Source organism: Natrix helvetica (assembly GCF_964273705.1).
Source record: "Natrix helvetica genome assembly, chromosome: 1".
In the NCBI taxonomy this organism is placed as follows: domain Eukaryota; kingdom Metazoa; phylum Chordata; class Lepidosauria; order Squamata; family Natricidae; genus Natrix; species Natrix helvetica.
The window spans coordinates 150,924,679-150,950,020 of NC_138548.1; the positions used below are offsets into that span (position 1 = coordinate 150,924,679).

The 25,342-nt window shown below is 45.6% G+C and overlaps 1 protein-coding gene across 1 annotated transcript in view; it reads right to left on the reverse strand.

The window, feature by feature from the left end:
- The window catches only part of RND3 (Rho family GTPase 3), a 34,286-nt gene extending 9,244 nt beyond the window's left edge, over nucleotides 1–25,042 (reverse strand). Inside the window, exons 1-3 of the mRNA XM_081945027.1 lie at nucleotides 24,662–25,042; nucleotides 23,404–23,491; nucleotides 1,786–1,895 (exon numbers count right to left, since the gene is read on the reverse strand). Coding sequence (XP_081801153.1) covers nucleotides 1,786–1,895; nucleotides 23,404–23,491; nucleotides 24,662–24,811 — 348 coding nt within the window. The 5' untranslated portion in view covers nucleotides 24,812–25,042. The remainder of the gene's footprint in view (nucleotides 1–1,785; nucleotides 1,896–23,403; nucleotides 23,492–24,661) is intronic.
- Nucleotides 25,043–25,342: the final 300 nt, after the last annotated feature.

Genomic DNA, 25,342 nt, shown 5'->3' on the forward strand with positions numbered 1-25,342 from the left:
CCAGGCAAGAGGAACTGGGATGTTGTTGAATTGGAATTCTTCACCACACTGCTTGGTTCAGCTTGCTTTTTAGGTCTTTGGGAAGCTGAAATTCAGTATCATGGAAGTCTCAAAGGTGCTTTTTTCTTCCAAAGGCAATCGGAATGGGTTTTTTTTCCCCCTGAGGAGGAAGAAGAAAACGTTTTGCTTCTCATCCAAGAAGCTTTTTCAGTTCTGATGGAGGGGGGGGGGGGGGGATGGAACTTATGAAGTTTATTGGATGAGAAGCAAAACATTTTCTTCTTCTTCCTCAAGGAAAAAAACAGTCCAATCACCTTTTGAAGAAAAGAAAAAACACATTTGAGACAACTATGACCAGGATGGCTAAGAATCTCCACAGAATATCATCTGTAAAAACACAGGTTTCTAACCATTATCCTGTTGCATTAATAAATATAGGAGAACAGTGTTCTTAGGCAAAGGCATTCAAGAAAACTAGAAAATAATGTTTCAAGAATTTCATTGGCTTGGGATCCCACCTTTATACAGTTTAACAAAGACTTGATTAGATATCCTCCTTCTCCTTATAAATTGCATAGAGGAGAATCTTCCATCTTTTTTTAGATGGGTTCTTCAAACAGGGTTTCTTAATTCAAAGAAATAAAGATGAATCTTTCTAATTTTAGTCCCTTTCACTTACATTTCTGCCTGCTCATATCCTTTTTCTGTCATTTCTTCATTCATCTTCAATTCTTTTAAATAATCACCAAAAGCAGACATTCCCTAGTATGTTTTATTTATTCACACATTTCCCGTTAGCCTAATATTATATCAAAATGTTATAAAACATTAGGAAAAAGATAGGCATCAAAATATAGAAAATTATTGAAATTCGGTGGGTCATCAATTTTCCCTAACGTATGAGATGAGAAAAAAGTCAGATCATACTGCAATTAATAAAGATAAAATTCTACCCAAATCTAACAGTGGTTCATTTGGGGCCTAGGCCGAGCACCTTTTTCGACTCAACCAAATTAGTTCAGCTTCTGAGTCCTTAATTCATGGGTTATTTATCTGATTTCCGTAGCCACCCATATGAAACAATGACTTTGGGTGGCATACATCAAAAAATATAGAAACAATTAAAAACAAATGTTATATTTAAGAAGGAAAGATGAAGAAGCAATTTCCTTTAAGAAATAAGCAGCTGTACAAAATTCACCATGTTAGTCAATTAAAAAAGACACGGTTTGTAATTTGTTTAAGAGTCAGATATTAATCTCAGCATTCTCCTCCTTTTGAGGGCAGCGGCTCGTTTTGTTGTCAATAAATAGTTTAATAATAAAATTGCTTTACACTAAACCAGAACCAATGGGAAACCTGTTCTTCTTCAGATATTCCTCAACTATAATCTACAGCAGTTCCTCTCAGTTTGGCCAATGGCGAGGAGGCTGGGATTTTGACAATCTAGTTTTCCAAGATTCAGATTATATGATCCCCTACTAAGCTATGATTCCTGGCCAACATATAGATCAAAGAGATACAAGAGGTTAAGAGATCCCTTTGAGCGCTAAGCTAAATGTTTGAACTCAAACCCCAAATAGAGAAATAAAAGTGGATGCCTAATGCTTACCATCAGGAGTTGAATATGCTCGGGAAAACAATGAACTATTCTTTTTTAAATATTTTCATAGTAGTCTACATAGTAGCTTCATTTTTCCAATCCCCAGCCTGGATGATATATTTAAATATATAAAAATGAAAACAGTAGTGTTTGATAGATATGCACATTTCTAAAACACCTACCTTTTTCAATACGCTGTCAAGAGTTTCTGGACGGCTGATGTCAAAGCAAATTAAGACGGCATCAGAATCTGGATAGGAAAGTGGGCGGACATTATCATAATAAGGAGACCCTGTTAAGAATAAATTAAATCAGGGTTATACAATAGAAAAACACATACATATCACAAAAGTATGTGCCCCAAGAGTTTTAATCATGGCACATGACAATCATTTCTAATCCTGTGCTCCCCAAATGCATTAGATTTCAGCTCTGATGACAGATACAACCCAACCCAATTTGGAGAGATTAGAGAACTCTCATGTGTCACAGGTATCATGATTTCCCGATCCTCAACTTCAAGTTTCTTTCATCCATTAGAACAGGGGTGTCAAACTCGATTTCACTGAGGGCCGCATCAGGGTTGTGTTTGACCTCAGGGGGATGGAATGGGCGTGGCCAGGGTGGACATGTCCAGCTTGTTGTCACTCGTGTCGGGGGAGCCTGTGGTGGTCGGAGCACTCAGCCAGAGAAAAGGGACTCTCCTCCTGCAACCCTTGTCCAGTGTGTGGCCTTCCCGAGCTCTGTTTTTGCTGGCAAAGGCACCACGGGCAGTCCTTCACTGTTTCCAGGGTGGCCCCCGCGGGCCAGATCTAAGCACCCCATGGCCCGGATTCGGCCGCCGGGCCTTGAGTTTGATACCCCTGCATTAGAATCAGTAGAACCCAATATTAAAGATCATTTCATTTAGGCTAGCTTCAGCTGAAACAGCCACCACCTCTTGAACTTGTTTTACATTTAGTAATAGAGAAGGAATAACCACATAGGGTAACCAATGGGCATTCAGATCCTCTTCAGCCCATTTCTTATGGGTAAGTCACCTACACATCAATAAAGCATGTGCTTACATGGCTTCCCAGAAACAGCTCTCGCGTACAGTTTGGAAGGGAAACAACAATTTGAAATTGTTCTCGTCTCTCCGGAGAATTAAAATATGATTAAGCTCACTAAAATCTCTTACACTTATGCCAAGAGAGCCCAGGAGCTGTCTGCCTTCTTTTTAAAAGGACTACAGCTGGAGTAAAATGACACACACCTTTAATTTTCTGTTCCATGACTAATGTAGTTAGGTTCAGTTTGTTACCTCAGCATTTTTCAGAACCTGATTGAATTCTAGATCTAAACGCTATATTAGGTTCACTTCAAGCCTGAACCCTAGAGAAATATATGCTCAGCATTACTTTCGCAAAACCCAAAGCGGCCAGTCAGCCTAATGTTCCGAAATTGGGAAATATATACAATATTTTAGCCTATTCCCATAAAGCTGTCCCCATAAAGCCTTCCCAAGCATTATCTCCCTATGAGATATCCAGCTGCTAAACTTTTCATCACTGCAGATCCAAAGTAGAGTGCTGGGAGATCAGTTGGATGGTTAATTAACTATACCCTGTTTTCATGCCAAATTCATTCGTTCATTCAGTGACCGTTCAACAGCAGTGAGCAAGGGGGACTTACCATGGGTCCTGCTGTAGCATCCCGCAGTCATGTGATTGTCATTGGCAACCTTCACTGCCAGCTTCTGACAAGCAAATTGGGAAGCTGGCAGGAGGTCACAAGTAGCAATCATATGACCAGGAGAGGCTGCAACCCGTAAGGGATTCTCCTAATACATCAACTGGGACTGCCACAACTGTCGTTACAGATTGGTGCAGTCATGTGACACTGCACTTTACAACTGCGTTGCTTAAGTGATGGAGTTGCTGCTACCAGTTGCCATTGCTAAGCAAAGACTTTTCCTTGTAAAGCTCTAGGCACTTGCACCTTTAGCTTGTTGCAACTTGTGACCCAATAACGCAACCACCAGAAACTCAACAAACATCTCATTTATGTTTCCTGCCTACGACTGGTATTAACCTAACCAGAGACAACGTCTACAAAAAGAGAAAAAACTCTCTTGGATCAAAGCCATCATTCACTTAGCTGAGCATCCCATCTCCACAAAGTGGGCAACAAGAAGCAATGTGTTTGGGGACACAGACAGTAGGACTTGTCTGCTGAAGCTCAGCAGTTAAAGTCAATCAGAATTGAGCTGGAAGGGAACTTGGAGGTCTTCTAGTCCAATCTCCTGTTCAAGCAAGAGACCCTATATCAGTGGTGGGCAACCTTTTTTTTCAACTGAGCCAAATCTCGCCAAAACCACGATTGAAATTTATTTGGAGAGCCGCATTTTTAAAACCGAAAATACATAGGATGGTACACTATTTTTAGTTTCAATAAGTTTTTATTGAGAATATTCCGCATGCAAGTATCCACATAGGTGGGGAGGACACAAATAACACAACTAATAAAATAAAAACTTTAGAACGATATTATTTATCGATAACGTTAAATTCCGTAAAATTTGCCTTACAATGTAGAGAAAATTACATCCTGACAATGACTGACAAAGTCACAACCACTAATGTGAACATTGGCCTTGCATTTCCTTGGATAGTTTGAGTAAGTCAGGTTTGTATGTTGTTGCTTTTAATTTCATCTCCCTCTCCCACTTTCTTTCTTTTTTTCTTTTTCTTTCTCTCTCTGTCTCTGGCTCTTTGTCTCTCTCTCCCTCCCTCCCTGTCTCCCTCTGTCATTTTCTCTGGGTGTCTATCTGTCTGTCTCTCTCTCTCTGTATCTCTGTCTCTCTCTCCTCCTTCCCCCATCTCTGTCACTCTGTGTGTGTGTGTGTGTGTGTGTGTGTGTGTGTCTGTCTCTCACTCACTCTGTGTGTGTGTGTGTCTGTCTCTGTCTCTCCCTCTGTCTCTCTCCCCTCCCTCTCTCTCTGTCACTCTGTGTATGTGGGTGTGTCTGTCTCTCACTCATTCACTTAATCACTCACTCTGTGTGTCTCTCTCTCTCTGTCTGTCTATCTTTCTCCCCCTCCCTCCCCCTGTGTGTGTGTGTGTGTCTGTCAGTCTCTCTCTGATTCCCTCCCTCACTCCCTCTCTGTTCCTCTCTCTGTCTGTCTGTCTCATTCACACACACACACACACACACACACACACACACACTGTGGTCACCTTGTTGAGTGTTCCAATCACATTTGAAATGTGATTGGAACACTCAACAAGGTGACCACAGTGTGTGTGTGAGTGAGACAGACAGACAGAGAGAGGAACAGAGAGAGGGAGTGAGAGAGGGAATCAGAGAGAGACTGACAGAGACGAATCAGAGAGGTACTTTTAACTACCTGGCAGCGGCGTTTTGGCTTGGGGGGCTCCTCAGAACTTCCCAAGACTTCGGAGGGAAGTTTACAGCCCTCCCTTGGAACGCTTCGGAGGGAAGCTTCTTCAAAAGCCCTGGCGAGTGACAAGAAGTCTCCCAGGCTTTAATTTGCCGAGCTGTGCGCACGCGCCTGTTTTCCACGCCGTGGAGCAGCGGCGAGATTCTGCGCGGCGAGCGATGATTCCGGGGGCCATCCGGGAAGATGAGGAACACGAGGGGGGACCCTGCCCCCCCACTGATGGCCCCCGGAATCATCGCTTGCCGCCCAGAATCTCGCCGCTGCTCCACGCCGTGGAAAACAGGCGCGCGCGTACAGCTCGGCAAATTACAGCCTGGGAGACTTGTCTCGCCGGGGTTTTGCAGAAGCTTCCCTCCGAAGCCCGAGAGGAGGGAGGGAAGCGGGCGCCCGGCACACAGAAGAGCCAGATTAAAATGTTTAAAGAGCCGCATTTGGCTCGCGAGCCGCGGCTTGCCGACCACTGCCCTATACCATTTCAGACAGGTGGCTGTCTAGTCTTTTCTTGAAAAACCTCCAGTGACGAAGCACCTTCTGAAGACAAAGCTGTTCCACTGGTTAATTGTCCTCACTGTTACGAAGTTTCTCCTTAATTCCAGGTTGCTTCTCTCTGTACAGTTGACTCTACACCAGGGGTGTCCAAACTTGGGAACTTTAAGACTTGTGGACTTCAACTCCCAGAATTCCCCACCCAGCCTGGCTGGGGAATTCTGGGAGTTGAAGTCCACAAGTCTTAAAGTTCCCAAGTTTGGACACCCCTGCTCTATACAGGCATCATGACAACACTGATAGAATGATCAGACTACCCACAGCTTTGCGGATCACCAGATATGCAGCAAGGGTATAACTAAGTCCCTCCACTAAGCAGTTATCTGGCCACAGTCGCCATAAGTCTGGCCTGCCTTTGCATGTAACTATTAATTTTCTCCGTCCTATCTGTAGGGTCACTTCTATCGTGCATCAGTAAAAGAATCCTTTGGAGCACCCGCAGTTTAATGACCTGCTCAAATCTATCAGAGGTCATTAGAGGGAATTGGTCTTCTGGAATGCAGGATTCCACATCGCCTCCAGCCACACTGCCTTTGCAAGCAGCTCCCATGAAACTTAAAAGCCTGCTAGAACTGGCTGTTTCTTGAAGAAGTCAATGGCTTAAGTATTTTTTAAATGGATGAGTGGTCTTCCTCTCCCAGGAATCCGAAGAATTAGACTGCATCCTTAAAAACACATTTACTCCTGTTTATCATTGACCTGCCACAAAACGGTGTAGAAATAAAATACCCTTTTTAGTTTAATGACCTGCTCAATCAACCAGCAGGATAAGCTGTTCCATAACTCTCTCAGATCCTTTTCTTACAATAAAATAAATGACAATCAGCATATTACTGCATATGCTCAATCCCAGACCAGCTATATTTTATTTCCTGGTGGATCCTTATTTTTCCTGATTTTTGATTTGGTTTTTTTTGTACAGCACACCCCTAGGGCTTTTGAGAGCCAGCCAAATCTTAGCAGGGATGGTGCCAGGCTGACAACCAGGGGGTCTTCTCTTGGCAGACAGTCTCTACCACTGTGCTGGATAGTTGGCTGCATACTGTGTGCTGGAAGAGGACACACAAATATTTGGTGATCAGATTGCCTTTGGCTTTGGGGAACGAGCCATGTTGAATATTTTAAGCCTGCAGCATGCTACGGATGAGTGAGGGATTGCATTGAATGATAACTGAGCAGGATAGAGAGGACTCTACAAAATGCGCCCCTTGATGGCACAATTTCCTCATCATTTCTTGTAGTATTATTGCAGATTTTGGATTAGGGAACCCCAAAAGAGAAGCATATGAAGTTGGGCATCTCAAATGATCTTCTACAAGATGTGTATTTATACTGTCAACACCAGAGCTAACTTTTATACAGGAACAATAAACCTATAGCATCTCACTGCTGCTTCACTGGCTCCTGCTGGAATCTGGCAACACGGCCAAACACTTCAGAGGTAAAACAGTTATTACTGCAAATAGGGTTGCTAGAGAGAAAAATATGACCCTCATCTGCAGTTTCCCCAAAGCTAGACTTTCAGATGCAACTTCTACAGTGACTTATCCCAAATCTAGGTGTTCTCCAGATGTGTAAACAATTCCCAGAATTTTCAGGAATGATCAAGCTGACCAAAGAATTCACATCTAGAGAAGAAAGCCTATGCTAAAGTAACTCCAAAGGGGCTTACCACATTACAATTCTTAATGCGATAGAAATGTTTAATAGCCATTAAGCCAATCTGTGAACTACAATTCCCAAAATTCCTAAGCCAGCGTAAACCATAAAAGGGCCATAGTTCCTCACTCCTGATCTAAAAAAACACAACTAACCCTGCTTAGCACAAATTTACCAAGGACATCTTGCCAAGTTCCTTTCCATAATATGCCACCAAATTCTTTCCCCTGGGATATGGAAGTCAAAGTCTTTTGCAGTTAAGTTAGTGCTATTCTGACCAGAGCTGAACTGAGCCAGTTCTGACAGGTTCTGGAGAACCGGTAGCAGAGATTTTGAGTAGTTCGGAGAACCGGCAAATAGGCTGGCCTCCCAGCTGATCTTCTTTTGTTGCCCTGAACAGGAGAACGGAGCTGGAAAGCAGGTTAGTGGGGTGGGAGGGAATGGAATGGGGATTTTGCAGTAACCTTCCTCTGCCACATCCACAAAGCTACACCCACAAAACCACTTCCTGCCCACAAAGCCACGCCCACAGAACCGATAGTAAAAAAAAATGAATCCCACCGCTGGTACTGACCCTACTTTTAAGACATATGTTCTTGTCTGGCCCTTCCTGATGAGATTATTCATCTGGCACCTGCAACTGACATATGCATATATTGTATTCAGATGCAATATCAAACCATGGTTTCTTATGATGAACTCAGCCTCAAAGTGGCCTCTGGTGTCTGTTTTTCAGTAGTGTGGTTGTGGAAACTTTCTGATGACCTTTCCTGAGCCATAATCAGAGAGCAAATGACCACTCTTTGCTCCTACCAAGGCTTTCTCTCAAGAAAAATGCACAAACTATTTGATTAGCCATTACAATCTGCTCTGCCCACTTTTAAAGGGCAAAGTCACTGGTCCCACCTGCCCTTTTCTGATAAAAGAATAGGCAGCCTTTAAGCAACATGTCTATAACTCAATATTATATACAGTATATATTTGCTGGCAAGGCCATGGATTGGTGATCACTAATTAGCTGGGCAAAATCTAAGTTGTGCTTTTATGGCACACCTACTGTCTAAAAATGTAACCATGATCACAGTTTTTTAAGCTGGTATTCCAAAACCACTGTTCTCTCAAGTGCAACCCACGGATAACCAGATACTATGCTTTATCATCATGCTATAAAACCTCGACTAACTTCGGGGAAATGCACAATATTTTAATTTCCAACCTACAGGTGCCACCTTCTCTTCTCCACATTCTTGAGACAGGCACGGGCATGATGAATCCTTAACTTCTAAAGTTCATTAAACTTTGGATAGAGATATTGCTTGCATAAGAGAAGAATAAAGCACCTCGCCCCAAAAATATAATAACAATTCTTTAGACACATACCTAAGTGTTCAGTCATCACCCAGGAGATCTACACACCATATATGTACATGTCTATGAATGATATACTGATACGCCAGAGTCACCTTATTTAATTATAAATTTGCTGAATCCAACGATAGTGGAAACCAATCTGGCGTTCTTATCTGGAGAAAAAATGTGAGGGAATGACCGAGGAATGTTACTATATGCTGCATCTTTTAAGAATATATAGTTACATTTTTGCTTCCCAAGGAATGCATTTTCTTTCAATAGCCATCCTTTATCTCTGCCCAAGTCAGTCAGAAGTTAGGAACAAAAGCATCAGGATGGAATTCAATAGGGCATTTTATCCTCGCAACCTTTTTTACTTAGAACAAAATCCTCAGAGCTGAGGAATTTTGAGAATGTGTGCTAAATCTAAAAAGTCTCTTTTCAAGAGAGCTCAATAGCGATCTGTTCAATCTTTCCCCAAGATGGTTTTCAAAAACCCTGAAACCCTGCCCAAAACAGAGAAATGGCACAGATTGAGGAGATCACTGTACATCCGATGAATATTCGGATTCAGAATGTATTACATCAATGAAGTTCCCAGAGATTAGGAATCTGCGTTTAGTGTATATATGGTCTTAAGAGGCTAAAGTTTACTGCTGGGAAGCTAACATTCCAAGTCAAGCTTGCCTCCCTAACACATTTGTTTCAGTAACCATTTGGGGAAGGGGTGGGGTAGGGGCTATGGTGGGTTCCTACAAGTTTACTGGTTTGGCAGCCTGGGTCGCTGGAACCTGCCACGCCCCCGAACCGGTTCCCCAGTCACCTCCGCCATCTTGTTTATCAGTTCTGCGCATGCGCAGGACAATTTCTATTGCATGCGCATGCAGCGGGGATCAAGTGTGTGTGTGTGTGTAAAGTGTGCACATGAGTGAAGCATGGACATGAGCAAACCGGCAGCAGTGCCGGCCGGAACCCACTCCTGGGTAGGGGGTTGCTCTAAGCAAAAATCATTTTCCTGTACACCGCTTGGAGAGTCCAAGCAATGGGTTAATTCAGTCTGCTTGCCCTTAGGACTGAGGAACTATTTTTCCTTTAGCCACACCTCCTCCTGGTGATCAATCCCCCAGAATTCTTCCTCAGTCAGCCCGTTTGGACGTAATTAGCTAGAGCTCTGAGCTGAATTAATCCTTTTTTGGCTTGGACTCTCTATTTGCGTTTTATTTCTCTTTCCTAACATTTCCCCAACTTTGTGAGACGTTTTTCTCCTCATCGCTGCGTTTTTCTCCAGCAGAATCTTCATTTGTAGGCCAGGAGGTAAGCTGGAAGGTGGTGGGGGGTGCCCCTCAGCCGATCCTTATGGGACGGCTTCGGAGGCCTGCCGCTTGTCGTTTAAAACGGCGCGGCTGCAGCGGCGAGGTTCCTACGTTCCCAGGCCCCTCCTTTGTTATTTTAGACGAAGTTTTTTCGTTCCCTGGCATGCTAGAGGACCTCTGCCGCAGGGAGGAGTGAGCGATCGTCGCCATTCGAGGCGCGTTCACTCCTCGCTCTCCCTTAGCCCCACGCTGTTGCGGTGGCCATTTTAGGCATGAAAAAAAGTGCGCGCAGCCATGGCCGCCATTTTGCATCAGCCTCGTTATCAGGAGACCGCTGGAGGTGGCAGGGCCTAGCAAGGGTTTCTCAGGCTGGGATCGCCACCTTCGTCTTTTGCCTATTTTTGCGAGCGGTGCTGGTTCCTGGGCCATACCAACGGTCATTATACCGGCTCAGGGAGGAGGCCTAAGTAAGCGCAGGCCAAAGCCTTTTTTCTAGTCATTCTCCTCCCTGCTTCTCCTGCGGAGCCTTGCGCCTCGCTGCAGGCCCCAATCCTACCCCTGGGCCTCTGACTGGTATTAAGCATGGGATACTTTCATACGTATTGACTCAATTACTGTGCATATAGCAATTTTGACAAATCCTTTTGTTTTGTTCCCCTTGCAGCAACCAGTCTCTCTCTCTAACTTCTGCCTTGTCATAGCCTTGCTCCATCTTGTGTGGTCATTGACTATGGACCTGCCTAGTCCCCCCGATTCCCAAGACACTAGGCCGAACCTCTCTCAGGCCCATAGCAAGGGTTCCTCCTCATCGGGGAGTGGGGGTGCGGGCAAGAGTGGTGGGGGTAGTTCTGGGAAACAGCGTTCCAGAACCCCTTCTGTGGCTGAGGCCAAGGATGCTGAAAGGCGCCAGCGGGCCCTTGACAAGCAGTTTGAGAAGGCCAGACGCCAGGCAGACAGGGAGCAGGCCCACTCAGGAATCCCTCCCTCCCGGGAGGATCTCCAAATGGTCCTTGCCGAGGAGGTGGAGTCCCAGGACCTATCCCCAAACAGGTCGTTTGCAGAGCCTGCTTCCCCGGCACCCTCTTGGGCCTGTGAGCAGGCTCCTCCCCCTGGGGATGCTAGCATAGATGATATGCAGGGTGAGGCTTCACCCCCCCTAGAGGAGGGTTTGGATCCTGATTCTGGCTCAGAGGAATTATCTCCCCGCATGCAGGAACTGATGGCCCGTGCCATTGCCAAGGGCATCACGGAGGCCATGAAATTTAAGAATCCCACTGCAGTGGTCCCTAAGGGTCCCAAACCTGATCAGGCAGCTCCTCCTCCTAGCAAGCGTGCCCGCCATCCTTCCCTGGAATCCTCGGTGGTCAGCGAGGTCTCTGCCATAGAGGACCCGGACCCAGAGGTGCTAGGTCTTTCGGACGACGAGGACCTTCCTCCTGAAGCGCCCGCCTTTGCGGGTCTGTTCAAGCCCAGCCTTTTTAAATCTGTCCTTCAAAGGTCAAGGCTGCCACCAGGGTGGGGATCAAGCCCAAACCGGCCGTGCCGGCGGCGGATGCCGCTCCGGCCAATCCCAATGCGGTCATGTTCGATGTTCCAGCTCCACAGCAGGAGTTGGTGCCGGTCCCGGGGCTGTTTCTCGACCTCATCCAGCGCCAGTGGGCTCAACCAGCCACGCAGTCCTCTCCTAGCGGGGTAGATAAGAAACTCTATACTATGGAGCCAGTGCTGGAAGACCTTCTGGCCCTTCCCACTGTCGACCCGCCCATCGCTGCACTCACCTCCAATTCCTCCCTACCGGCCGACCTCCTGGAAGGCCTTAAGGCGGAGGACAAGAAGGCGGAAAAGGCGTGCCACAAGACCCATTTGGCGGCTGCCTGGGCCATCAGGGCCTCTTCATCCGCCTCCTTTTTTAATAGGGCTTCAGTTATCTGGCTGCGCGAGCTCCTAACCAAGCTCCGCCTCCACCAGGACGTGTCTAAGATAATCGCGGCCTCCCAATAAGCCGCTGACGCTTCCCTTAACGCCACTAAATTCGCCTCCAGGGCACTCGGCTCTAATATTACTTCTCGCCGTCTGATCTGGCTCCGCCATTGGCAAGCGGACCAGAAAAACAAATGGAAACTGGCTTCCGCCCCTTTTAAGGGGTCCAAATTATTTGGCGAGTCCCTGGATCCTCTCCTCATTGAGTCCAAGGACAAGAGGAAGATCCTCCCTTCTCTAAACAAGAAGCAGGAACGTAAGACCGCTCCCTATTCCAGGAGGCAGTCCTTTCGTGCCTCCGAGCCTTCCACCTCTGCCTCTTCCTTCTCTCCCTCCAATAGGTCCTTCGGTCAGCAGGGCGACAGGTCCCAGGACAGGGCGCCCTTTCGGGACAGGGGCAGGCAGCAGTTCGGCTTCTGCAAGTATAACCGCGGTGGGGCCTCCAATAGGCTGTTCCGTAAGTCAAAGTGACTGCCCGGGGTCGGCGCCCATCAGGGGTTGGCTTCAGCTGTTTGCCTCCCATTGGGCCCAGACAACCGAGGATGCCTGGGTTCTGCAGATAGTCAGGGAAGGTCTCTCCCTGGAGTTCCTGTCCCTCCCCCCCGGACCTACATCCGGTGCCCCGTCCCATCCTGCCCTCAAAAGAGGGAGCGCATGGACCAGGAAGTCAGCCACCTCCTGGACATCAGGGCCGTGGAACCAGTTCCCCAGGGAGAAGAAGGGAGGGGTTTTTACTCCATCCTCTTCCTGGTGCCAAAGAACTCGGGGGGGTGGAGAGCCATCTTGGACCTCAAAAACCTCAACAGGCACATCGCCTACCGGAGGTTCAAGATGCAGTCCCTGCAGACCATTCTGGCGGGGATTCGACAGGGAGATCTCCTTACATCTATAGATCTCAAGGAGGCATACCTCCACATTCCCATCCGCCCTCAGCACAGGAAGTTCCTGCGCTTCTATTATGCCGGTCGCCACTTCCAGTACAAAGCTCTCCCATTCGGCCTCTCGTCCGCTCCCCGGACGTTTACCAAAGTTCTGGCGGTAGTGGCGGCCCAGCTAAGACGCAGGCCCATAAGGCTCCAGTGCTACCTGGACGACATCCTTATCCAGTCGTCATCCAGGCAGCAGGCCTTGCGGGACCTCCAAACCACTATGAGATCCCTCAGAAATCACGGCTTCACTCTAAACATAGAGAAGAGCCATCTCACTCCAACAAACAGACTTGTACACCTGTGGGCGGTGATAGATACCAACTTGTGCAGGGTTTTCCTCTCCCAAGACAGATTGGACGGTCTAAGGTCCATGACCCACAAGGTGATGAGCTTGAGGCAGGCTCCAGTGGTCCTTCTGTCGCAGCTGCTGGGAAAAATGATCTCCTGCATCTCCATCATGCCGTGGGCCCGCCTGCATTCCAGGGCGCTTCAGTGGCTGCTGCTGCCGCACCAGAGGGCATCCAGGAGCAACTCTCCCAGGCCGATTCGAGTTCCGCCGGAAATGAAGAGGTCTCTCCGCTGGTGGGTGTCTCCGGCCGTCCTCAAGGGCCACCTATTCAAGGAGCCCGAGAGGTTAATCATCACCACAGACGCCAGCCTCTCCGGCTGGGGAGCCCACATGGGTTCCCTGGTTGTCCAGGGCAAGTGGTCCCAAGTGGAAGCCAGTTACAGCATCAACCTACTGGAACTGAGAGCTGCTCGCCTGGCCCTGCGCCATTTCAGCCGGTCCATCCATTGTCAACATGTGCTTCTGATGACGGACAATGTGGCCACCAAGGCCCACATCAACCGCCAAGGGCACTGATGAGAGAGGCGGAGTCCCTGGGCTGCTGGGCGGAGCGCCATCTGGAATCTCTCCGCTCCGACCACATCTCCGGAGTGGACAACATACAGGCAGACTGGTTGAGCAGGACAACCATAGATCCTGCGGAGTGGAAACTGGACCCTCGCCTGTTCCACCAGATGTCCAACAGATTCGGAAATCCGACCGTAGACCTGTTCGCGTCCAGGGACAACAAGCAGCTCAACCACTTCTACTCCCGGTTCTCCACCCCGGGGGCGGAGGGGACAGATGCACTGCGTTGCAAGTGGCCCCGCGAGCTACTGTATGCCTTCCCTCCCCTGCCTCTCCTTCCTCAATTCATCTCCAAAGTCATCGCAGAGGGAGCGGAAGTTCTCCTCATGGCCCCACACTGGCCCCGCAGGTCGTGGTTCGCCGACCTTGTCCACCTGTCGGTGTCTCCTCCGTGGCGCATGCCTCCGGACCAGATCTCCCTCAGCCAGGGGGCCGTGGTTCATCCAGAGCCCCAGTGGCTCCAGTTGGCCGTCTGGCACTTGAGGGGGACCAACTGAAAGGCGAAGGCCTGTCAGAGGAGGTAGTGAACACCATTCAGGCGGCGAGACGCCCTTCAACCACCAGAATTTATGATGCGTTTTGGGCCGCCTTCGCAAAGTGGTGTGAGGAGCTGCTCATCGAGCCGACGACCGCGCCTGTTTCCAGAGTCCTTGACTTTCTTCAAGCGGGACTCAACAAGGGCCTGGCCCCGAACACCCTTCGACGCCAAGTGGCGGCCTTGTCCACCGTCTGGTCGGGCGACCATCTTTTGCCTCTCAGCAAAATCCCGAAGGTGCGCCTCTTCCTCAAGGGCGCCTCTAACCTTTGCCCTCCCACCGTTCATCGCTACCCCACTTGGCAGCTGTCCGTGGTCCTAAGGGCCCTCTCCGGCCCTCCATTCGAACCTCTACGCACTACTTTTCTTCGATTCCTGACGCTGAAGACGGCTTTCTTGATTGCCATCACGTCCGCTCGCCGAATTTCGGAGCTGGCGGCTCTGTCTGTTCGCCAGGACCTGTGCGTCATCCACCCTGACAGGGTTATTTTGAGGCTGGACCCGACTTTTACCCCCAAAGTAAACTCATGGCTCCATAGAGCGCAAGACATTGTGTTGCCAAATTTTTGTCCTCATCCGTCGCATCCCAGAGAGCGTTCCTGGCACAATCTTGATGTCAGGAGGGCCCTGAAGGTTTACATCGCTCGTACTGCGGAGTTCAGGAAGTCAGAGGCTCTCTTCCTCTCCTTCCAGCCTGGTTCTCTAGGGAAGAAGGTCTCTTCCTCCACGATTGGCAGGTGGCTTCGTGCCTGCATTGCGACAGCCTATGAAAGCCAATCCAAAGCCATTCCGCGCGGCATCACCGCACACTCCACACGAAGTGCTGCTACCTCGGCGGCCTGGGCCACCCAGGCCTCGATCCTGGACATCTGCAGGGCCGCTACGTGGTCCTCTCCTTCTCCTTTTGTGCGACACTATAAATTGGACATTTTCGCCTCGGCTGAGGCGTCCTTCGGCAGGCGTGTGCTCCAGGCGGTTGTGTCAGAGACCGAATCCCGGGAGCCTTCTTCTGCCCACCCAGATGGACAATAACTTGGGTATGTCCCATTGCTTGGACTCTCCAAGCGGTGTACAGGAAAATGACCATTGGCTTACCTAAAGGGTCCTTTTCTGTACACCGCGGGAGAGTCCAACCCACCCTGGCTCTCAAGGCCGGGATTCGGGTTCTTTGTGTCAACAGTACATCATCTTGGACGCTTCGCTCCGTCCGCACGAACTGACTCCTTCTAAGAATTCTGGGGGATTGATCACACCAGGAGGAGGTGTGGCTAAAGGAAAAATAGTTCCTCAGTCCTAAGGGCAAGCAGACTGAATTAACCCATTGCTTGGACTCTCCCGCGGTGTACAGAAAAGGACCCTTCAGGTAAGCCAATGGTCATTCTCTGTCCAATCTACATCATACACTGTAGACCACTTATTACAGGTAGTCCTCAACTTACTACAGTTTGTTTAGTGAGCTTTCACAGTTACGATGACACTGAAAAAAGTGACTTAGGACCATTTTTCAGAGTTACCTTTGCAGCATCCCCACAATCATGTGATCAAAATTCAGATGCTTGGCCCTACTTGATTTATACTTTGGACCATTGCTGTGTCCCAAGGTGATGTGATTCTCTTTTGCAACCTTCTGACAAGCAAAGTCAACGGGGAAGCCTGGATTCACTTAACAACCCTGCTACTAACATATCAACTGTAATGCATCAACATGCTAGAAATTTCAACGTATTCTGTAATGTTTATCAATTACTTTAGAACTGTTTTATCTAATGCGAAATTTTAGATTCCATTTGTACTTTGCAGTTTGGATCTTTGGGTCATAAATAAAGTAGCTACCTGAACAATTTTTGATAGTGAAGTTGTCCATAAAGGGAAAGGAGACAAGGGAATGTGTTGTGGTATCAGCACAAACTCTCTTCTTTATGTATTTGCATGCCAAGTTGTAACACAAACGAGAGAGAGCATATCTTGTGTCACAACATGCATTCTGTATGTTGATATCCTTGTTATTAGGAAAGGACACTTAGTCTTCTCTATAGCTGACACTTTGATCCCACTTGTCAGCCTGACATGGCTAAATGCAGGTTCTCTAGCTTCATGCCAACCATTTTTCTCCCAGGTTTTCCCTCTTGCTGCCTGATGAAAGTTTCCCCTTGTTGCCTGATCAAGGTTTCTAATAAATGTTCAAAAGCTTGTCCATCATTATAGGATCATTGAAAAATTGGGTTAATAAGCACAATAGCAAAAGCACTTAGACTTATATACCACTTCACAGTGTTTTACAACTCTCTCTAAGCTTTTTACAGAGTCAGCATATTGCCCACCAAAATCTGGGTCCTCCTTTTACTGACCTTGGAAGGATGGAAGGTTGAGTCAACCTTGAACCGGTCAGGATTGAACTGCTGGCAGTGGGCAGAGTCAGCCTGCAATACTGCATTCTAACCACTGAATCACCATGGCTAATTTTAAACACAAATGTAAAATGAGCACTAAGACCAGCAGAAAATACCATTGCTGCAGAAGTAGTGTCTGCTAGTAACTTGTAATAACTGTTAATAACTATTTTGATCAGGGATCTGCCACTGATTTAGGAATGAAAGGCTGACCCATTGCCTCAAGTACCAGTTCCCTAAGGTGAGTGGTGATCAGTTTATATGCTTATCTCCCAGATGTCATTCATGAAAAAGCTTCTTAACCTCAATTAAGTCATCATGGGTGGCTTTTATACTCAAATCTAGCCTATATAACAATCCTGATTATTGAAAGGAATCAGATGGTCTTCACCATATTCTTTTCCGGAAACAGAAAGAGTTACCCAATTTGAGTTTATTAAGGCCTTTTCTCCAAGACGTTTTGGAAGACTAATTGCTAAACTGATCAAGAAGATGAAATGTCTCCTGAAATTATATAATATTTGTAGGCTACTCCAACATTCCAAAAGGCCACAGAATGTTTCAGAAGACAAATTACTTTGACCTATGATAACATTCTTTGAGGATTTATGGGAATTGAAACCCAACCTATCTGGGAAGACTATATTTGGATTACCCTAGTAGATTAATATCAAAATCAATTAATCTGAAAGTTGTCAAGGCCCCTTGGTATGCCGTCATGTTTTTCTTGTAATTAAACTTAATCAAAATTCACATATTAGCCACCCTCAATGTCCTACGATTTACCACTGGGTAACCGTATAACTGTGAAATCTGAACGTCTGAAAACAATTTGAATAAGAGATTATAAAACACATCTGCTAGATGTGATGGATAGGCGATTTAACATAAGGGGGAAAAAACCAGTAAACACACATATGGTTTTCATTGGATACACCTTTCAGGTGCTTTGAATTCTTAATAAAATATAGCAAAATAAAGCTGCTAAAATGAGTTCATTTTCTATGGTGACAAGCTGTATAAGACGACTGTAAAAGAATAAATATTTTACTGCAAATTATTTTCCAGTAACTGCAACAAGGAAGAGAGTCATTTGTTCAATCTGGCTAATACACTTCATGTGCAATTTAGATTAATTAGACAATAGAACACTCTCCTAGGGTGGGTACTTTGTCGAGTGTAAAATTAATATTTTAATACAGTTTACAGAATATGGCTTACAGGTTTTTTTTTCTTTTTGGTACCTTTGCATATCATGTTGACTCCTCATCTCTGCCTGAGCAAAGCCATCCAGTTTTTGTGTAAGAATTTGGAAGTGGTTTGCCCTTATTACCTTCCTAAGGTTGAGAAAAAGAGTGATGGACCCAAGGTCACCCAACTGGCTTTGTGGCTCAACTGGGCCAAGAACAGAAGGTCTTCTAGTTTCTAACCTGATGCCTTAACGATTACACCAAGCTGGCTCTAATCTTACAGCATATCAAAAGTCAAGATTGGCGACTTTCAACCCCAAGGTTGTATGCAACTCCAGAGTCTACTTTTTGTGGGAGTCTCCTCTGAACAAGGTAACACAATTCTGCACAATTTTGAGTTGGGAAATAATTAGAACCTTAAGGTAAGATATAAAAGAAAGCAGAAGATGGTTTAAAAATAAACAATAGCATTCCCATCAAAAACCAAGGTCACCCACATGAATAATGGAGCCTCGTCAACTTTCCGATACCTCTTTCCGATACCTCTCACCACACTTGGTCTCTAAAGGATTGCCCTCCCCTGTCATAAGGGGTCAATACGAATCAGGAGCACATAATCAGAGGCTGGGTTTTTAATGGGAAGAGAGAGTTGCTAGGCTGTGTGCTCATAGTATAGAGCAGGGGTAGTCAAACTTTTTATAACTACCACCCACATTTGTATCTCTGTTAGTAGTAAAGTTTTCTAACCGCCCACCGGTTCCACATTAATGGTGATTTATAAAGTAGGGAAGTTACTTTATAAAATGTATAAAGCAGAGTTACAGCAAAACCCTACCGCCCATCATGAAAACTGGAACGCCCACTAGTGGGCGGTAGGGACCAGGTTGACTACCACTGGTATAGATGCTTTAAGCATGTCAGAATACTAGTGCTGCCTGTTCCCTAATTTACTAGATTTATGACACAAAAACACTGTGAAGGCTGGACTGCACTCTTTCTCATTTTAAAAATGAGACCTTGGCTTTCGCAAAAATAGCCCTAAAGCAACTCTATTGGTTCCTATTTGAATGTTTGTAATACCAACAGCTCTAGGGATAGATTAAGGCATAAAATATTCAGATATTTATTGTACTTGTTGATTCCTAAACCTTTCCATGAATTTTAACCCCAAAGCCAAGATGTGGTCAAACAGCAATTAACCGTTGTTAATTGAGAACACTACTTGTTCAGGAATGCTCATCCCAAATGTACAGTGAAATAAAGTAGACCCACTGACTTAACGAGAACACACGAGACTAGGAGTCATATTGAAATGCTTTGGGAGCCTCAACCAACATTTGAAGGATGAGCACTACCCAAGTGGTGTCATTAAAAGTGAGGCATTATTTTCTTGAATTGTGTTCAATTAAACAGTAGACTAGTTCTGGTAGACATGGAGTCTATAAAAATTCACTGTATTTTAGCAATTTGCATAGTCGTATGCTGTAAATAAAGTACATAATGGAACATCACATATTTTTTTTCCCCGATACATAAACTCATCCCAACTTTGGGATTTCCTAATGGGAGATTGTCCTTTTGTTCTTTTTATTCTGTTTTGCCATCCTTTTGCCCCAATTATCATCTATAGTCAAGCAAGCATTTCCCTTATGTGGTTAACAGGGTTGATCATGTAGCCCTGTAGGTGCTGAAAACCAATTTCCTAGCCAGCACAGCCAGTGATAAAGATGACAATGAAAGTTGGATTCCACTATGAGGATCAAAGGTTGACTATTTCAGACCATTATATTGATATTTATTGCTACTCTGATGTTTGAGCTGTGTCCTACTCAAGCAGTCAGGCTTTAATGCAAAGTTTATGCAGTTCAAACTAGGCATAGATTTTGACTTGGAGTCATGCTGCAATCCTATAATCTCTAGATGAGAATAGGTCTAGCAAACAGAACAGTCTTTTCCTCTATAGTAGGCTTGCAAATGATATGCTAATCTCTAACAAAGATGAGAAGGATAACTAAGGTTTCTCTACCCAGTAATTCACAGGTGTGAGTAATACAGATGAGAATTACTTTTTTGTAGAGTGATAGCCCCTACTTATTGTGCACCTAAAAAATACCACAGGGCAGTGTAGAAGAGATCTTAGGACACAGATGAGCAAAATAACTCAACATACCGAAACATAATAATTAAGAATCAAGGCAATCTCCTGAAAGTTTTTGAAGTCTGTTTCATCATATCCTGTTGGAATTGGAAGGCTATGTTTGATTCATGCCAGGAAGAAATTGTTCCATTTTGTTTAGCAACATAAAAATGCTGGGATAATTAACCCAGTAAATGCCAGATTTTTTAAACTATTAATTCTCTTCACCTCCAGCTAATAGGGCATTAGGCCAAGAGCAATGGGAACCACAGCCCAAAATATCTAGGCAGCTGATACTTGACAACTAACTTATAACTCCAAGAATAACTAAAACATGTCAGTAGGATCCTAATCTGAAGTGGTTGGCTTAGATTTAAAATAAGGCCCATTGGTTTAATGGAATTTAACTCTCACTCATTAAGTTTAAAAACAAAATTATTCTACAGATCACCCTTAACATGTACCATAGTTTAGGAGATCTCCAGCTTTGAATAAAAGCATAAGTTCTGAGACTTTTTTTGGTGTTAATTTTCCTTCACTCCCCTTCTCCATTTCATGCTCTTTCTCCTGCTATGGGGTGGAAGGAGAGAATTAAATTTTGCTCTATCACAGTGGAGGGAGAAAAGCAGCACACATTCCTCTGTAGGGGGAGGAGGAAAGAGAAAGAGAATCAGAGCTGCGGGCCTCCCAGCTGTCATCCACATCTGGAAGCTTGCATTCCAATGATGCCAACAGCAGTAATGTGCTGTGAAGATTGCTAAAGCAGAAAGGACTTAATTGTGGTGTCTTCAAAAGAGCTGTAGAAACGTTGCCCAATGTACAAGACAAGCAGACTTGCTATTTGGGGCTTTTATTAACATCCTTTCCCCATCGGACCATTCTTTGTGCCACAATGTGATTTCATAACGTTGCTTACTGCAACCGGCAGACAAACATTTGACCTAATATTTAAAAGTGTTTTTAAAACCAGAAAGAACTTTGTACTTTGTGTGTTAGGCTGTAAAACAGGCATCCTCTTCAGCAACTCTTTGGGATTCTTTGCCTTGGAAGAATGATAACCTACTGGGTGGTCTTACACACACCAGGCTGAAGGCAATACAGACAAGAGTTCAGATTGTCTTGCCATTCATTCTCATCATCCTGTACCCTTCTTTGTCTCCCACCCCTTGCCTTCTTTAGTGGCATGTTTTTTTTAATCATCATAAATGACAGTGAACCAGGAAGATTTTATTTGCTCTGCACACATAATTTTATAGGTCTCATCTCAGTGGGTTGGATTTATATATAAAATCAGTCAGAAGAGAGGGCGAGAGAGAGAAGTAAAATTTCTTATGCCCTTAGAAAAGGCTTCTAAGATAGCAATACATCACCTGCATATAAATGTAATGAGTAAAATATTGAAAGAAACAGATTCCAACATTCTCTGGTTTTGCCCTTTATGGAATGCTATGCTCGAAAGAATGTATTTCAGTGCTAAATGGAGCTGATTTTATTAGGCCATGAGAGGCTCTAGGATTTGCAGTGGTTCTTGAGAATACAGCCACTTCTTTTAGAAGAGAATTCAACCTTATGCAAGTCCTGAGGGGCATCAGTGTAACAGTGTACATTGCTTCTAGCATCCCCTTGCACAGTTCATTGCAAAGCTCTTTACAGATTTGGCCTGAAGGTCCAAAAGGAGTTATAAATTTGCTCTATATTTACATGAAATATAATCATTTAGCAAGGTCTCTTGCTAAATGATTATATTTCATGTAAATATAGAGCAAATTTATAACTTCTTTTGGACCTTCAGGTCTAAAAGGTATAAATATATACAGTATAAAACCACCAGAAAAATAAGATTAGTCTCTTTATACGACTATTGTCTCAGTCCCTCAGAAATGATCCAGGTTACACTTTTTCTTTAATTTCTCCCACCATCTCAACATTATTGCCTTAGGATAGAACATGGGCCGAGATGACAGTATCTGCAAACCTAGCATTAAATCACAGGATGGCCTAGCGGAAAGGCAAAGTCTCAAGGGGATGATTTATGGGGCAGAAAATTCATTTGGAAGACTGCAAGACAATCTGGTGCACAGCAGAAGGGGGAAAAGAAGCAATGGTTTCCAGTGTTGTAATTTAGCAAGGTGGAGGGAAGGGGAAGAGAAGGACCATCATTCAGGAGTAAGTACAAACAATGGATGCTAGAGGCCCATGGTTCAAACTCTGATACCCCCATGTAAGGTGGGAATGATTTTTGTTTGAAAGCCACAGGATCATTGCTAGTCAATTCAAGTTATGTTGATCTGTCTTGCTAGAAAACAAGCAAGACTTCAGGATCCCTGGGCCTACTTTACTTTAAGCAGCAACTAAAAGTGACCAAATTATATCAGGTGTGCAACAATAATGGCTCAGTTGAGAGGAAATCCTGTCATTTATTTTCCTCAAGAAACCTTACATACTGAGGTGACCTGAATATGACAATTTCAAATCTACATCCACATTACTAGAGATCCCAAGACAAATTTCACAGAAGAGCCCTTTTCTTACCGCTGGTTAAACAATTGGAAGCTGCCGAAATTCAGCAACCCCACTCCTCAATTGTCTGTCTTGTCATTACCCCTTTCCCCTAGAATTACCTAACTGCATCTTGAACTATGCTCAGGCATAAAACTCACATTTGCCTTTAAACTTCTTTCAGCTTTTTGAAAAAATTCCATTTCAAAAGCTTTTCCACCCCCTGCTGGATGTATTGTCAAATCCTCCAGGGATTACACCCCCACGCCAAAATCACCTCATATCCACTAAATGAAAGACTTCCTACATCTTTTGCCGTGGAGAGTATTGGGGGGAAGAAAATACATGGGGAATGCATGCCGAAACGGCGGGAGAAAAAAAAAAATTCAGCGAGAAACACGTACACACACACCCCAACCTATGCCGGCATATGTGTATTTACTCATTTTCTTGCGGCTGTATAAATTACATATTACCAGGAGAACACATGCCGGCTCCCCCCAGCCGTGGAGGCAAATATTAAAAAGAATGGCTCACAATAGGCCAGTATAACCTTCTCCCATCTGTTCAGCTAATTACCCTAAGACCCTTGAGAGAATTAAAAATAAGAGGGGAAAAGGGGGGGGGGAGTCAGGTAAACATGATGGAAGCATTAACCACACTGCAGAAAGAGTTACAATTAAAACAAAGGAAGGAGAGAGGAGGGGACACAATACTTTATGTCAAAACCTGACACATACAGGCACATATCCCTCTGAAAAAGGCAGCTCTAGATGGCAAGTAATTACTTCATCAACAGGGTGTTAACAGAGGTTTGAGTGAAGCCTTATAATTACGACACAAGGCAGCTATGAGTCACTGGAATGGCATGGAAACAGAAGGAGAGAATTCCTGCTACACAGCTAAGCTCTTACCCGAAGTGTCCCAGAGGCTGAGCTCTATCCTCTGCGTGTCTATTTCAAAACTGGCGGTGTAATTCTCAAACACAGTGGGCACATAATTCTAGGCAACAAAAGAGAGAAGAACAGCGTTACGGTCGCTTGAAAGTGAACACCACATCGCTTTGAACATGTTTTGTTTCTCCTTCTGGAAGATTCCCAGACTTGGAAAGGAACACAAATCTTTCCCTGGATCTCCCAGCCACCGGCCATGCCTTTAATTCTATACCACTTTCCTTCATTGCTTTACATTGCGGCATCAGGCTCGGCTCACCTCCCTCCAACCAAGTTTATACTTCTCAGATCTTGAAAGTCAAACCAGCCTTGTTCACACTTGGTCAAAGGTCAGGGTAGACGGGGAGGGGGGGGGACTAATGGGAGTCATTCTTCAAAGGTTTCGTGGGCACCAGCTTGGGGAAAGACAAATTAACATGGATTCTGTTCCTGGATGAGGAATCTTGCCTCCTTTGCAGTAGCAGAGGGGGCAGGGGTCTGGATGCCCCCCACCCCCATTGTTCTTTCCTTCCCCATCCCTCACAAAATATATTTTCAGGAGGGAAAGATAGGTGTCCTGCTAGAGTTTTCCTGCATGCCCAAGCATGCTTTAAACAGATTCTTAGGGCTTCAGCCCCTCAACTTAAACAAGTTAAATGTACTAAATCAATGGGCCAGGGGTCTACTAAATTTACTAACTCAATTGCTATGCATAAGTTCAGCAAAGCTTTACTAGGAGTATGGTTTCTAAAGAGTGGAGGAGGGATAAAGGACAGAGGCTAGAAGTTGCGGGCATCCAATCCATTTCCTCGCTAGTGATTTATAAGGCAATGAACCAGTCCCCGGGCTAATATATCAGCCAAGGAGACAGGCTTTATGTCACCACCGGGGTGGCTGGGTGACATTATCAATCACCAGCGAGGAAGCGGCTTTAATCCGGACAGCACATTCGGGATCCAGAGCTACACTGAAGTCTCTCAGGAGAAAGACTGGAGAGCAGCTTCACTGAAAAGCTGAGATCCTGAAGATCGCAGTGAGATCCTGAAGATCTCATCATCTTCACCATCCCTAACCCGGGTCCGGGACAGGCTAATTTCTCGACGGTGGGATCCGGATCAGGTGGCATTTCTTTGGCATTCCGCATTAAACCGAGCGTCACGAGAGACCGTTCCCCGGGAAATCCGGCTTAAAATAAACTTCCGAGAGGGATTCCCCCCAAGCTTGGCGGGTAGCAACTTACCTCGGGAAAGCAGTCCTTGGCGAAGACGTGAAGCAACGCCGTCTTCCCACACTGCGTGTCTCCCACCACCACTATTTTGCACTTCACATTCTGATTAGGGTCCATGATCGATTTGCTGGTTAATTTCTGGCTAGCTCTTCTTTCCTTCATTGAGATGTCCGTGATCTTTTGGTTTCCTCCTCTCTCTCTCTGAATTATTATTTTTTAAAACCCCACGCAAGTTACCAGTTTCGAGGAGGGGGGCGGGGGTGGGGAGGCGATCCAAAGCGCAAAAGGAAAATCTCCTGCCAAACTCGCGGCTCGCTCGCCGGTCCTTTGAATCGCAGCTACTCGGCTCCCACCTCTCCGCGTCGGATCCTAAGGCAAACTGCTTTGTTTCACTCCGCCCTGCCGGAATTTATATGCCCCGCCGCCTTCCAATCCGAGGCTCAAGGAAAGAAAGGAGCGATCCGCCTCCTGCCCTTTTATGGTTGCTAGAAGCCGGTCAGCACCGACGGCAACCGGCCGAGACGCGCCCTCTAGGGGAGAAACCACCAGGAGTAACCCGGCGACCGCAGGAAGGAGAAATCACCTCAGCCCGCTAGGAAGCGGTGATCAGATGCTATTTGACAAAGGACCTCGCTCAATCCAGCGGTCCTCGATTTATAGCCCAGTTGAGCCCAACATTTCTGTTGTTAAATG